The following is a 16,691-nucleotide window of genomic DNA, read 5'->3' as shown; positions in this document are numbered from 1 at the left end:
TTAGGGAAAAATAGAAAACAAAAGAAAATGTGTATGTGGAATTAGAGCTGCATTAGCAAATATAACCTGGAAATTCTAAAAAGTTAAGCACATATATGAATATTTATAAAATAACTATATTATAGTATTAATTAATATTTCATTTTTATAGTTTTATAATAAATATATAAATTAAGTTAAAAATAGGTCAAATCTCCAAAATAACACCTTTCTAAGTTTATATCACAAAAATAGCACTCAAAAACTAAAATGGCCAAAATAGCACCTTTCTAAGTTTATCCTTTGAAAATTTTAATTTTTTTTATTTTTCAAAATTTGAAATCTTATTCCCAAAACCTCATTTCTCAACTCTAAACCCTAAACCCTAAACTCTAAACCCTAACCCTAAAATCTAAACCCTAAACCCTAAAATCTAAACCCTAAACCCTAAACCCTAAACCCTAAATCCTAAACCCCACCCTTTAACTCTAAACCCTAAGTTTGTGACTTTTGATAAAACATTAAGTGTTATTTTTGTGACTTTTGACCTTGAGTGCTAGTTTGGGAACATAAACTTGATTTAGTGCTATTTTTGTCTTTTTCTCTTAAAAATATGTTAAATCATAAATATTATTATATTTGTTATACATATAATCCTAGGTATAAAATTTCAGTTCGATTTTTTTGTTTATTAATAAACATATTGAGTTGTAACAATTTCTATGAAACTACAATTGTTCTTCTGATTTATAGTTAGGCTAAAGTATGATTACTTTTGTTCATTTCATTTCATTATTCTTTTTTTTTTTTTGAAAATGGTCATTTCATTATTTCTTTCTACATTTGTAAATATACGTTTATAAAATTATGTAATTTTGAAATCTATTTGCAATTTTGTTTGATTTGATTGAGAATTTGGAATAATGGATCTGATGTATCGGAAGTTACTGGTCGAAGCTGTTGACCAGAGATTAACTCTCTTTTGTGGTGTTGTCACATGCGTTGATTCGTATGCATAGATGAATCTGGTCAATACGTAGTATGTATTAGGTTTTGTTGAGCTTGGAACTACCCAATCTAATGCTTTGAATTCGAAGCTTCTGTGTATTAAACTGATTTTGCTAGTTGATTTGTGGTTTGCAGAGAACAAGTTGTATCAGTTATATTTGCTGCGAGATAAAGGTGCAATGGCGAGGATAAAACCTCAAGTCTCTTGTCTGAATCCTGGAAAACTGAGAAAGCTTATTTCTTGTACAATTGTAGGTGACAAATTACCATGTCATTGCCAAGTTAGCTACTAATCAGAGTGGATTACAACGTTGTAAGGTCTCCATCTTCTTTAATCAATTTGCAGCAAAAGAAACACAAAGACAAACGAAATGACTTAAAGCAAATCATGGTTTTGGGTTTGTTGCAGATATCTCTAGTTGATGCCATGGGAACAAGATTTACAAAGTATGGGAAAATTGTGGGTCTTGATCCAGACAATGATCTTGCTGTTCTGAAGGTAATCTTACGGCAATATGATGTTCAACATATTTTCAGACCATCTGTGTCATATACTTGTATGTATTGAACATTAACTAGTGTTATACGTTCAGATTGAAACCGAGGGACGTGAGTTGAAGCCTGTTTCTCTTGGTACCTCCAGTGATCTATACGTAGGTCAGAGTTGCTTAGGTTGCTTGATGAGCTTGAAGCTCTGGTGAATCATCTCAAGACTCATGACGGTCACTACAAAAGTTGGTCTGTCCCCGAGGGCTTACGTCATGTTCATGGCTACATGAACGCTTTGTTCTCTCTTAACTCCTTTGAGAGAACGAAGACCGAGGAGAGGTATGTGATCGCAGGATGGGCTCACAAGGTTAGCCCCTAAAACTACTATTAGTTCCATCTGTTGTGTGTGATGATGATGTGGTTCAATGTCTATCTTCTCTATCAGTAGAATAATGTTGTTCCTTCTGTTATGGTTGTTATTGTATCTGCACCAAGTGAAAAACTGTTTGTATGGTCAGAGTGATCACCTTGAATGCTTTTGAGAAGTTTTCCTCCGAAATATAAATCTTCTCCAAAGTTTTTTTAGAACCTCTAAATAAGAAACTTCCATTGGAGTACAAAAATGTTGGTGTCTCTTAACTAAGTCTCTTAAATAACTTTTTTTTTTTTTCTTTTTTTTTTGTGACAGTCTCTTAAATAACATTTATTACTTAAAATCATTAAGAGAACCAAAGTGGATCTTTGGGTTAATGATGCTTAGGCCTCACTTTTAAAGCCTTAATTGCTTAGGCCATCTTTAAATAAAGAAAGAAAAGTATTCATCTCGCTCTTCGTCAAGCACATTCCAATCTCCACACCACCACCTGACCATCCCTCCTTCCCAACATAGAGAATGATCCAAAATCTGTCCCATTTATCCCTAACCGGGTTGACCCAGCCACCGATCCGAACTGTTCACCCGGTTTAATTTTCTTCGTTCCCTCCACATAGTCCTCAAAGAGTGACTCTATCCCTTGCGAAGCTAAACCTTTGACTGAATCACTTAGAATCTCGACTGCTTTAACAAAGCCATCATCTTTCAAAAACGCTCTCGCTTCATATTGGAACCAACCTATAGGAAATACACATGACCCAAAGTATGTAGCAGGAAGTGGCGGGTCTAACCGAGCCCTAAAGTCTGCTGAATACCTAAAACGTACTGTTTCTGTTCGGGTAGCCTCCACGCGCTTTCACCGCACAAGTCCACACGTAAGCATACGCGAGGACAAAGGACCTTCTCTCTGGGGCTCGTCTGGAGTTGCCATCGGTTCCTAACCGGATAGATCCGTTGCGGGTTCTCCGTAACGGCGGCGCGTGCGAGGAGGCGATTAGTTGGATTTGTCAACCACGGTTGCTCTGCTCGGTGGCGGCGCGTGCTGGGTCTGCGAGTTTCAGGGGCTTGATCTAAGGCTGCTTCCTGACCGCTTTGACTTAAAGTGGTGTTTGTTGTCTCAGTCTTTTTGGTGCAGGTGCGGTGGTTTGTGGCGGCTTTGGCGGCTCCTTTCCGGATAAAGCTCGACCTGGTCTCGGCAAGTGTTCTTGGTCTGGTGTGAAGGTGTCGGTCCGTGAAGGTTACAAGTCTTGATGTCGTCGTAAGCTGTTCTTGAAAAATCCGATCTTAAAGAGCTGATCATCGGGCAAAGCCGAATTTTACCGGGTTCAGCTCTCGCTATCACTGCGGATTTCATTTTGTGGCAAGCGAATGTTCAGATTTTCATGTATACTTTTGCTTATGATGCACAACTTAGGGTCAGTTCTTGCTACGTTAGGTTGGAGTTTGTGTTTAGATTTGTTTTCTGTTCTTCTGTTTCTTGTTTGTCTCAGTAATCTTCTGTAAAAAATTGAAAACCGGTAATAAATCTTAACATTTTTACCAAAAAAAAAAAAAAAAAAAGGTTGAGTGAAGCTCGAGGGGCCGAGAGCGAGCTGATTCGATCTTGACTCGTTCCCGGAGTTTCTCTAAGTTCTCCCAAGTCAACTCAACAGTGGTACGGACAACATCGGGGCTTAACTCGCTGGGAGTTGGCTTCAGGGTTTTAAACTTGTCCCCAGATGACACAAATTCAACCATTTTCGACTCGAGTCCGGATGGAACATTGATCGCTGACGTACGATCAAAATTTGGAGATAGATTCTCAGGAAGAAGAGGAAACTACACGGCGTTGTTACTATGTTGTTGCAGTCTGCAAATATGATCCCAAGATTTAATAAACATCTCTGACGTTGCACCGTCGTTCACAGAGTGGTGCGATGCGATGCCCATGCAGAACCCTTGCTTCGGGAACAACGTGACTTGCACGGAAAGCAAGGTTGCCGAGTCATCGAAGATTTTCAACTCGGGTACCAATGGACGATGGTCCGTAGCCAGACGTAGTCCATCGCCGGATAAAAAGGAGAAGTCTGCGTCCGTCTCCGCGACCGTGAGAGAAACTGTGTCGTGCTTGGAGACGGTGACGCACGGCTTTGTGTCCTGTGGGCTCCACGTGAGGCGGCCGGTGAGGGGAAGGTAGTAGCGGAGGACTTGGGAGAGAGAGAGAGCTTGAGCTTTGGAAGGATGTGAGAGTGGAATGTCTCGGATGATACTAGGCCTGTTCGTTTACTAAACGCCCTGCGTCAACACTAGCGGCTGAAATTTGTTTGTAATTTTCTTCTGCACTGACGCTGGTGAAGGAAAAAAGAGAATGCGAGTTAGAATGATCGATGGAATCCGGTGATATTTGTGCCGCTGAAATAACTAGCGTCACTGTTTATCTTTTCTTTTTCTTCCATGCGAATGAAAAACATGGATGCTCTTCCATTCTTTCTTTTCTCTCTTTGTTAGACCATCTCCATTGGTTAGAGACCCTAAAGGATTCTTAAAATTAAATTAGTGGTTAATTTTATGATTTGAAAACTTTAGAACCCATGTTTGTCTATTTAATTTTTTCATCCTCCATTGGAAGAACCTCATTGAGGTTCTTAAAACTTAATTTTTTTTTAAGTGAAATGATTTGAAAGAAAATGAAACATATTATTTTTATTAATAATGACATAAAAGCATATTAAAAATACAAATACATATCGTAAACGAGAAAAGCCGATTAGTTAAAATCTTCATTTGTTTCAAATTTTTGTATATATTCTCAACCAAATCCGTTTTCAATTGTTGATGTATTGTATTATCACGAACACAATTCTGAATGCTCATGTGCGAAAACCGATACATCAAACTTATCATGTAGAATGATACATGATAAAAAACATGAGCCTTTTATTTTGTGGATGTCTAGTTGGAAACTAAGGTAAAGAATCTGTATGATTCGGATTCAAAAGCTCAAATAAAAAACACACAATAAACCTTTTTTTATACGACAGGAATTCACATTTGTGGAGGAGAACAATCAAAGAGAAAATAGTAATAAGAAGAAGCATGTACACACGACCATTACCGTAAGAACCTTATGATTGGTTCAATGTTCTTCCGATAAAGGCAAAACTCAAAAACACTCAGAAAAAAATGGATAGAATTGAATAAAACGAGAAAGAAAATAAAGAAGCCACCAAGGTTGTCTTTTGTATTTCTTCTCAGGGTTGTGCAAGTCTCTTGACAATTGAAGCCATGTAGTTTCCTTGATGTTCAGCAAGAGCCAACTCTGTCTCCCTAGCTTCTCTTGAGCCATCACCAGCGAACACACGAGCCTCCATGGATCGAGTCCATTTTGAACATTCCTGCTCCAAACGTGTAGACTATGGGGACGATTAGCATCCCGTGATGCACCAGCTGTGTGATTGCTGTCCATCTGCAAAACAAACACATCATATGTTTCAGAGATTGACACTACAAAATAGCAAAATATAGGACCATCTAATTGTACACTTGTTAAGATCTACAAAAGCCATGTGACGTAATACCTCACATTGTTATGCTTCTCTGTATTGCTTTGTTAGATCATCAGTACTAGACAATATTACAAAAATATTGTGTAAAGGAATCAAACTATCACAGAAGCCTATTGACAAAAAAAAGAAGGGTATAGATTCCATAGAAGTTAGGAGTAAATCACCTGAGAAAGAACATTAAAGAATCTATCGCAGATATGCAATTTACAGGAAGCAACACTCTCATGTCTAGAAATTTAGCAACTGTGGTGCTGAGAAAGTTAGAATCAATTCTTATAAAGTTCATTTTTACAGGATCAAATCTAATAAAATTTTTCATTTTTACAGTCTTATCCTACCAACATAGAGATCAGTGTACTCAATGGTGATCAGATCCAACTGAGTTCTAAAACTAAAACCTTTATTAAGATTCCACCATAGACTATAAACTCAATTGTCCTGAACACAACAAACTTTTCAGGTAAAACATAAAGTTCATGTCTTTATGTACTTTCGCATTAATTTCAGACAATGCCTCAATCAAAAATCAAAAGACAAAACTTTGATGACAAGAACTAAACACTTGTACTCCAAAGTCAACTACTTTACTTTCAGATAGAAATAACAGAGTTAGCTTACGCAATGGTCTCTTGTCCACCTCCCTGAGTCCTTGTACTCACGAAGAACCCAGCAGGCTTCCCGGCGAGCGTCTGCTCCTTCCACAGCTGCCCCGTCGAGTCAAAGAAAGAGATTCGAGAGAGGAGGCGGATTAATGAGATTCGAGAGAGGAGGCGGATTGATGAGATTCGAGAGAGGAATCGGATTGATTGTTGCTATTTTCTTCAAGCCTTCTTTTCTTCTGATGGGATTCGAGAACGGAGGAGGAAGGCAAAGGAGAGAGAGAGAGAGAGAGACATTATGGAGAGGTCAAATAGAAAACTGCCACGTTAGGGTCTCTTACCAATCCCAGAAAATCCCATTTAAGAGGCGGTTCTTCTTTTTTTTGGCTTTTTTCATTTTTTTTTTTTCATTTTGTTTGAAACCTCCTTTAGGAACCAACCCACAATGGACTTGCTCTTAAGTTCTCTCATTTTCCCTTTAAACTCAGCCGCTAGTGTTGACGCAGCGCGTTTAATAAACGAACAGGCCTAATGAGTCGGTGAGTCTATAGGATGTTGTTTTATATAGCGTAACTTGAAGAAGTTCAGAGAGAGACTGAAGGAGTTGACTGAGTCATCAGACGATCTGGTAGCAGGGCTGACTTGTACCTTCTCGATCACGTTTAGCGCCATTGATAGCCGAGGAAGCAAATCGGAGTATCTCTTATTTTCTCTAATTTGCTGCATATATTATGTATCACCAACCGGTGAGATCCGACAATCCGTGTAGACGTGAATCATGTCATCCCCAATACTTTAATTCATTGTTTTAGTGGTGTTGATAAAATTAATACAAATTATTTAGAATTACTGCTTTTAGTTTATTTTCACAAAAATAGCTATTAAATAAGAAAATCACTAAAATAAATTTTATTAAAGGGTTAAAAGACATTTATATTAACTAACTAGGACCGGTCCGCCCTACGGGCGGGATGATAATTTGAAAATAATGTAAGCCAGATTTTGATCCGTGTTTTGCAAGAGCTGAATATTTTATGATGACAAATTCTATATCTTAATAAATATTTTATTAATTTTTAAGAATTTTTGTATTTAAAATATTTTTTCATTTAAATCAGTGTTTTTAAATTTGATCCGAACCCACGGTCAAACCGATTAATCCGGTGGTTCGATAATTCAATTTAGGTTTTAAAAAATATCCATATTTAAAAAATCATGAAAACCCGAAACTAAATCGATTGAACCGATAGATGGCCAATATGTAATATAATTTGATTTAAACTGTTATAGTTTCATAATTTGTCATCTTTTAATCCAAAAGATTATATGTATTTTTGTTTTTTTATAAATTATTTGAATTTTTCCATTATTTAATTTATCTAAATAATTTGAGAGAAAATTGTTAGAAATTATAAAAAAAGATGGAATATTAGTTAAACATAAATATTAACATCTAATTAACACACTAAATACATATTAGAGACTCTGTATTTGAAACCAATTATTAAATAACAGAGTAAAGGGTCTCAAACTATTAGTATTTGTATTTCTGAAAACGATGTCTTCGTATAAAGCTCAGAAGGGTTGGACATCAGATTGGCTGTTGTTCCTGCGATGAAAGTGATTTAGTCAATGTATTTTTTTTTAAATCGGACCAGAGATAGCAGAAGAACGTATCCAAATTGATACTAACCCTATGTGTCTCCGCGGTCTTGTATATACGCTGGTTGCTGTCAATGTGAGTCATGAGGTGTTCTAAGTCAGCAGTGCAGAGCAATGGTGTGGTTAGTTTCTGTAAACGAAATCAGAATGATATTTAGTGAATTTATGACTGATATCTAACTCTGAAACACCGCATGAAGCATTAGCAGATGCTGCATATCCTAACTTCCTCCAGAACTACCGAAGCAAGTAGTACTTAAAAGAGAGAGTTGTCTTGACACCTACAAATAATACTGTGCGTGAGGTGAACGCCTATCTCCTCTCCAAAGTCCCATCAAATGCTAAAGTGTATTTAAGCTCTGATTCCATTGAGTTAGAAGCTACACCAGATGATGACAAAACACTAAAGATGATGAATCTTGAAATCTCAGTTAAAATATAACTCACTAATCAGTGTCATGTTGCTCATATATCCTATAAAACTGGTACCCAAAGCAAAAGCCTTGGGTAACCAAATAAAAAACTGTTAAAAATAAATTAATTCGTAAATTACATTAAAAATGTTTAGTTTATTATATCTATAATGAAAGTTAGACTACATTGACTACTTTGTTACTCCATTACGTATTTTCTTTTGCTTTTGAATGAATTGAGACTTTTAGTTTCTCGTATAGATTTTCTTTTAAACATATTGATTCAAAGCTAACCAATCCCGTTGTGCTAAACTTTAAACCAACCATTTAATCTATAATATATATTTTTTCATATAAACATATAGTATACATGCAAACTTTGTATTATACGTATATATTAAATAGCACAACAAATTTCTTTCTGCTTACTTTTTTTTGTTAAAGTACTTTTTATTCCTTTTGTGTTTTTAATAACTCGTTAGATTTTGGTATGCCACATACCGTAGCGAATAGTGAGTTTCCTACAAACTAAAATAAAATGAATTGGTTTACAAAATATTTGGTATTAGTATAGATTATATTATTACATTTCATTATTTAGATGTGATAAAATCATAATGAAAACATTTATAAATTTATAGATCTTATGTTTTACTGCTATATAAAAATTTATAATGGTTATAAGATATATTATGTGTTATACTACTAATTCATTTTAAAAGTTAATATTATTCTCTTAGCAAAGATTACTATTTGTGTGTGTTAGTTGGAGATTTTTTTTTGGGACACTGAGACAATATTCACTGAGACGATATTTGTTCACCAATCTTTTGATATACAAAACCTATGAAAGATGACACGTAGTTCGTTTCATAAAATACTCGATTTAATATTTTCTTATAAAATATTATTAGTTTTATAAAATATTTGTTATAAAGTGGTTTTATTGTATGATAGATTTAATCCATTTACCAAAAAAGAATAAGAAAAGATAGATTTATTCATCAAATCGTTCTTCTTCCTTAATTTGTTTTTATTTTCTTCTTCGCTTTCTTTTCGACTCTTGCAATTTTCTTTTTTTCGATTTCTTCAGATCTTTTCTTAACTTCTTCAGATCTTTTTTTTTGAAAAAAAATCAGATTTTTCTTTATGCTTTGACGTTTACTTTAATTTCTTTTAATATATTGTTTTTTTTTTCTTTCATTGATTATACATCCTTTGCTTTTAAATCCAATAGTTGCATTAACTTCTGGGATCTTTGACTTCTTTTCTTCCCAACACACTCATTTTTTCGTCTTCGCCTTTTTTCTATCCTTGACTTATTTTTTCCTTTTCATTTGCATGTTTCAGATCTGACTTCTTGGAGAAGAACGTGGAGAACCATTTACACATCACCACCGACGCTGTTTACATTTACCATATTTGCAACTGAACAGTGTCATTTGTTCTGGCCACCACCGTTGTCATTTCTTCCACCATCGCCATTATTGTCATATCTTCTTCTACCGACATAAGTATTCTATATTTACATTTATTATAATTTCTGTTTATTTTCGTCTGTAATATTTTAGTGATTTAAAATCGTTTTATATTTTTTACTTTATTATTTTGTCAAGATTAGAATTTGGCCCAATTTAACAAAGTAGTCCAATATGTATAAGTCTCGAATATACATTTGGAGTTAATTCTTAGTGGACTGGACTTAATAAACTAAAATAATGACAACAGAAAAAACGAAAACCCAGACGGAACACAAACAAAAATAAATGAAACGCATCGTTTTTGTGAAAAAGGACAGGTGTTGCTTCTAGGATGCACGACTTTCCACGTGGCATCACAGGAGGGTCACCAACATCTTTATATATATATAAATATAAATTTAGAGTTTAGAGTTAAAAAGTGAAGTTTTGAGAATATGGTTTTAAACTTACAAAAATAAAAAAATTAAAATTTTCATATTAAAAAGGAACTATTTTGGTAATTAACTATTTTGTGACAAAAAATTTTAAAAAACATTTAAGAGAATTATCCTAAAATCAATGTTTTCAAGACAAGTTATATGATAAAACTGTTACTCAGTGGCATTATAGTAGTTTTATAATTAAATCGCATAATATCAGGAAATAAATAATAAGATTAAGAAAACAATTTAAAATAATAACATCTAAATAAAAACCCATTTAAGTGTGCCATTTTTCTAAAAAATAGTTTTTCGTTGAAAAAGGCTTTTGAGACCAATTGATAGCGGGTGAAACAAATGTGACTTGTTTACTATATATTCTATCCATCTATCTTAAAATGACGTATAGTTTAGATTTTTCACACATATTGATAAATATATTAAATTTCAGTAATAAATACATAATTTTTTTGTGATTTTTTATAATTCCAAACTAATACGAATTTAATAAACGTAATTATTTTTTTTGAAATTTACAAATGATCAACTATTAGTAGATAAAATATACATTGAAAAATACAAAAATATACTTATTTGAAACAATTTTTTTATTTTCGAATTTGCACCTTTATAGAACAGAAGGAGTATATTGTACCAGGAATATTTTGAGATCCAACAACTCGAATCAATTCACGTGAATCATGATTCATGAGATCATTAAATGTACTAATATTTGATTAATATTTAGAAACCAGCTGTACAAATTTCTGTCGTCGTAATGGTATTAAAATATTTCCTCTAAAATATTGTAATTCTGTCCGGAACATCATGGCCCAATGGTAAGAACGGGCTCCTTCCTGCACTCAGGTTGCGAGTTCGAATCCTACCGGAGGGAACTACCTCATGATGTCTCTGGACACCCCACACGGATATGGGTCTATGCTTTAGAACCCATTTGCATATCCGGAGAAAGGATCTATCCGTAGACTGCACATCTCCTAGTCTGGACCGGTCCGGAATACCTCCAGATTAAAAAAAATATATATATATTGTAATTCTTTAATAACATTGAGTTTGATTCTCTATAATAGAATAAAACTCAATGTTATACAAAAACATTTTTGATGTTCTAATGGTATGGACATATTCTTCTATATATTTTTGTTATAGAGAAAAATATAAAAGAATATTATTTTTGAAGAAAATATAATATGTTTAGAGAAAAAAATAATATTCTTCTTCTATATTTTTATAGAATAAGTCAATTATAGAGACAATCATCAGAGTAAATCCACCTTCATAATAAAATTACTCTATTTAAAAATAATAATAGAAAAATTATATATTTTGATCGAGAAAATCTAACAACTTACAAAAATAAATGAAGAAAGTAACGCGCGTTGGTGGGTGATTAGGCATAAAATAAAATAGAGTTCAGTCTTAATAAAAGTTCGAAAATATCTCATGTCGGTTCAAGTAAAGAAAAAAATTCCACTCTTGACATGTCTCCGTCATTTTATTCGTACATATATGTTTGTTAATATAGGCCAAAGCTTATTGAGGAAACATAAGTATGTGAAAGACTAAAAGGAGTGAAGTTGGAAGCAGATAATATCTTCACTCAACTTGTGAGAAACCTCCACCAGTCTCAGCCTTTGTCCTACCAAAGAGACAGTGTTTGCGATTAAGTACGAAGATAGGAATATATATATATATATATATATAAAGAGTAATGTGGTTGAGATTTAGGCTTACTTGTGATCTGAAGGATTCGGTCTTATCTCATATACAATCGTTGCAACAACATCCCTTTTCAACTGTTAAGACCAGAGGTACCAAACTTAAACAACTACCAATACCATATTAATAGTAGGCACTAGCCGCATTTTTTGAATCCACACTTACCTGGGTTGCTTCACCTTTAAAACCGATATAGCGTATTTGGGTTGTGTCACCTCCAAAACTCTCGGGGAAATGCAACGTGATGTTCCCAACACTCTGGAATTTCGAATACCTAATCACATTATTACACGGTTTCAGCTGTAATCAGACCCATTTTATTTTTTTAACCAGTTGAAACAAAAAGCATTCAAAGGATGATGTTCAACTTCTCAAGATTCATAACATAATTCTGCAGAGTCTATTAGGACACAGATGAAATGCGAAGTGAAATATACCTGGTCTGGTATTCTAATACTCCTTGCAAATTTTCAGCTAACTCCCATTCCTTGAAAGAACTCAAACATTAGCGCAGATGGTTTTGGTTAAGCAAAATACAAACAAAGGGGAATATACCTGAACTGCTTGCATGCTCTCAGCGTCTGAGAAGTCAATCCCTTCGCGATTGATGAACCTACAATTTTGAGACGAGAGAACAATCAACTTTTTATAGTTTTCCCAAAACGAAGGAACAGTATGCAGAATGAATGAAATGTTTTGTGGAGACATACACTCTCAACTTAGAAGGACTTGTACCATCAGGACCACCAACAATTGATATGCTCTTGATCTTGACGTCTGATGTAAATCTACAACATTCAACATGGACAAAATTTGAGCTACACAACCCAAAAGTACTTAAAACTACTAATTCTACCAAGTTTCTTTCAAGTGAACAATCTAAATCAAAACCAAGAATATTCGTACAAACTTGAAGCTTGTGTTAATTAAAATAAATAAATGCCAGAGCCAGACTGAAGGGGAACAATGACTTACGGTACAAAGACAAGCAATTCAGGGTCTCCTTCGTTGCTCTCCAAATGCTCCTGTAACCAAAGACAAACACACAATTTCACTCACATAAGCCCTATTAACCAAACAAGGGTAGATATAATAAGTATATAACTAAGGATCCTCCATCAGCGCCAAGCTTATAACATATATGTTGCCTAGTTAGTGCTTGGAGGTAGAAACACACAGTGATGTATAGTTATTACATATGGGATTGCTTTTTGGTTTTAACCTGGACATCTTTTTAAGGAAAATCATATGTTTTTTGAAGAAAAGATGCTAAAACGTAAGTAATACCCCAGAAGAGTGTAACCGCTGTTCCCATGCTTTGAAGACTGATTTAACACTTCCCGAGACAGACTCGTTCAGAGCAGACACCTGAAACCCAAGTTATAGAGCATACGATTACATGATATATCAATCAGATTGATTTTGGAAACCCTAAATCAGAGGAGAGAGAGAGATGAGAGAGAGACCTTGGGGAGATCGATGTGCTTGTAGAGTGACCAATCGGAGGAACACTCATGATCCTCGCAGCTGTGGTCATGCGTACACGACATTTGAGCAAATCGGCGAAGAAAATCAAATCAGAAAATTGGGGCCAAGAAGAAACTAGAACACCAGAGCCAGAGTGCGTTCGATGAAAAGAGGAACGAAACAACACACAATTGAACCGAAACTCGGCGTTTTGATATTTAGGTAGGGAAAGGTTCAGTAATTTTTGATGTGCCTTAATTTTTAGAATAATACATCTAAAACATTAAAATGATTTTAAATGATAGAATAACATAGAAAGAAAAAATTCTAATAAATTTTTATTAAATAATATAAACATAAATAAGTCCGTAATTATAACTATACTGGATTTGATCTGCCCTGTATGCAAGATATTTTTTTTATTTCTTTTTAGATGTGCTTACAAATTATAAAGTTATTATGGATCCATTAATTTTAATATAACTTATCAATATTTTATAAACAGTTATCGTTTTTATAAATTTGGTATTTGACAAATGTTTATAAGTTATAAAATTGATATCATTAGAAGAGCATATCTTTGTAAAAAATGTGGAATGGTTGTAATTTTTTCACCCCTTGGACCAAGCGAGAGAAGCACCTGCTTCCAGCCGTAATTTTATATCTATTAGTTTTTATTTTCACAAACATTTCCTCTAGTCTAGTGTTAGAATGTACTTGTCAAATTTTCACCAGCACATGGGTTCGAGGCGCCTCTTACCACTTCAGATATTATTTTTCCTGCTTTTATCCTTCAAAAGTGGCCATATTTTCTCTCTTGTTTCCGGCCACTATATTCCTAGGAACGGCTCTGCACATATATACACATCAACCGGTTCATTGGACAGATGTTTCGGTGGGTGCTAAAGAAAGAAAAATAGTTTATTACAAGTTACAACTATTCAAGTCTTTAGATTTTTGGATTTCATATAGTTAAGATTTTTAAATGGAACCTTATTTCGCTGAATCGAGTAAATGAGTGTTTTATATAATCTAGTACATAAACCGGTATTTTAAACAAAAACTCAACCTGGCATGCAGGGCCTTGCTTGATACCAAGAAGATCAAGCATTGGCTTTGGGGCCAACAAGAATTATTTATTGTGGAGGCCAACAATTCACGAAGTTCCTCTCTAGTTTTGGTGGCAAAGGCTAAGAATATACTGTTCAGGAGTTCTTGTTCAAATATTATGGGAATACCTTTTAATATTTTTCATGTTTTATTTAGATCATGGGCCAAAATGTTTTTTTTTTGCTTATGGGCCGGAAATTGTCTGATTGATCCGGCCCTGCTGGCATGAAAAGTTTAAATCGTGCTGGTGGAACCGAAGACTGGTATGAGAAGTTTTATCATTCATCTGTTTAGCATTTTCGCATATAAAGATTGGATCATTGTCCAGTCCCCTATCTAATGTCTTTGTTAAACAAACAGAAGCGAGGAAGAATTCAAATTTGATAAACGCTTGTTAGATAATAAGGAGATAGGAAAAGTGATCTTTAAAAGATGGAATTTGTCAGATCTTTCATTTGGTGCAAATATAATGATTTATATTTTGAGTTACCGTAGAGCTTTAAGTCAATAAAAAATGATATGAATTCAAAAAAGAAGATTCATATTTCGAGTTGTCGTAGAATGTCTAGTGTGTGTATTTTGTGTGAAAACATTGTCAGTATTTGTTTGAACATGCTATGGAAGCAAGTATTGGGAAGACTATGTATATTGTTATGATCTATGAGAGAAAAATTTAGATTTAAAAATATATTTACTATCTTAACATAATGATACGAATGAAAGGTTGGACTATGATATATAGATCTATGAAATATTGTTAGAATATAAAAAGTTCTTCTAAGTTTTGCTAACACTCATTCTAAGGCTGCTACATAAGCCGTGTATAAAAGTAAAGTGTTAACAATTCAGTAAAGTACAAAATGTATTTAATACAAAATTAAAAGTTAAATGCTAGTATAGACCAATTGGGTTCCAAAAAATCTGAATTAGACCCATCCCCCTTTTTTTTTTGACATTTAAATTTAAATAAAAATCTAACTAAAATAACTAGACAACCTAAGGACTTAAACATACCCAGAATCCGACCCGGTTTTAGACATGAAATTCAACACAACTTTAACCTAAAGTTTCTTCTTCCTCTCCTTTTCTTCTCCATTATTAGTTCTTTCACCATAAAACAAAATCAAAAATTTTCTTCAACCATCCACTAATTTTCTCTTTCTTATCTCAAATCGATCAATCCATAGAAAGATTTAGCCAATTATATATTATCCAAAATCAAATTTCATCTTTTACATACGAGATTCAAGATAAAGAAGAACGCTGAGTATTACTAGTACAACTCCAACTAGTACAACTAGTGCAACTCTAATTAGTACAACTAGTAGAACTAAAATGAGTACATAACTAGTATAAATATGTTAAGTATAACCTAGACATTATTTGATAAGTGATTTTCTTATGCGTCATCACCATGTTTATTATCACCAAAAAAAAGATGACATGGCTTTGAGAAATTATGAAATGACATTATAATTTCTTTTATTTACTGTATCAGCATATGAAAATGCTATAGAAGAAGATGATGTAGAACCAATAAGACATATTGGTCTAATCTCCTCCGGTTGCATGTGTCAAATATATGAATAATATATTTTTAATAATATTTGATTTGGGTGTTGATACGTTTACTAGTTATACTAGTTGTACTATTTTTCAGGAAAAATCATCTTCATCTTTTTCTCTCGAGACCAAAAAACTAGATGTGGAGCCAGAAAATTCTTCAACGATGGCTCTATAATGCGAGTCACCAGAAAGAAGAAGGTGAGAGCGTCGACTACGAATAAGTGCGACTCACCGGCGACGAACAAAAAGAAGAAGAAGGGTGTGTCCTTGTCAAATCCAACCAAGCGAGCTTGGAACTGCGAAAGAGAAACATCATCTCAACCGGACCCTCAAGGTGGTATTTTCCCGAAACCGTCAACGGATGTGCCATCTCAGCCCGCTAGTGATCCCTATAAATCACCAAATTAACCCGAAGATCCTCTTTCTTATGATTTTTTTTAGTTTAAATTTATAGGTATTTTAGTCAATACTCGACATTAGTGTAAAACCACAATGCTTAAAACATGAGACACATTTAAAGCGTGATGCACATTTAAAACAATACTAAATAAAATAACAAGTAGTTGTACCAGTTTGCTAGTTATACCGGCTATAACATAGTTGTACTAGTTCTTAAGTTGTACCCGTTTGTGCATAGTTGTACATTAGCTGTGAAATCGAAAAATATTAGTTGTACCACATAACAAATAAAGTTACTTCAGTTGTACCACTTATTTATGTTTACATGTCTTTGCCCGGTTACAATGAAATAAACAATTTTGACAAAATTTCATGTATGTTTTCCAAAAATTATGTGGACAAACAAGTTAACAAACCTTAAAAGTATATGGTAGATCATGT

At 34.0% G+C, this 16,691-nt stretch overlaps 1 protein-coding gene, 1 long non-coding RNA gene and 1 pseudogene across 2 annotated transcripts; 1 reads left to right on the top strand and 2 right to left on the bottom strand.

Annotated features, from left to right (window-relative positions):
- Nucleotides 1-798: 798 nt before the first annotated feature.
- LOC106375095 lies at nucleotides 799-5,213 on the top strand. Its single transcript, XR_007322904.1, has 4 exons — nucleotides 799-1,161; nucleotides 1,243-1,305; nucleotides 1,397-1,486; nucleotides 1,581-5,213. It is a non-coding gene; the product is annotated as an uncharacterized LOC106375095 (long non-coding RNA).
- Nucleotides 2,123-8,379, bottom strand: LOC106397563 (annotated as a pseudogene).
- A 3,012-nt stretch (nucleotides 8,380-11,391) lies between these two features.
- Nucleotides 11,392-13,394, bottom strand: LOC106397293 (PITH domain-containing protein 1). Its single transcript, XM_013837876.3, has 9 exons — nucleotides 13,175-13,394; nucleotides 12,996-13,076; nucleotides 12,684-12,733; nucleotides 12,419-12,496; nucleotides 12,264-12,321; nucleotides 12,146-12,195; nucleotides 11,874-11,982; nucleotides 11,724-11,785; nucleotides 11,392-11,628 (listed from the first exon to the last, which is right to left on the bottom strand). The coding sequence occupies exons 1-9, from the start codon at nucleotides 13,256-13,258 to the stop codon at nucleotides 11,586-11,588; spliced, it is 615 nt and encodes a 204-aa protein (XP_013693330.1). The 5' UTR covers nucleotides 13,259-13,394; the 3' UTR covers nucleotides 11,392-11,585.
- Nucleotides 13,395-16,691: the final 3,297 nt, after the last annotated feature.

This window comes from Brassica napus, chromosome C4, assembly GCF_020379485.1.
Source record: "Brassica napus cultivar Da-Ae chromosome C4, Da-Ae, whole genome shotgun sequence".
NCBI lineage: Eukaryota > Viridiplantae > Streptophyta > Magnoliopsida > Brassicales > Brassicaceae > Brassica > Brassica napus.
The sequence above is the reverse complement of the archived record's forward strand: the minus strand, read 5'-3'. Positions and strand labels throughout refer to the sequence as shown.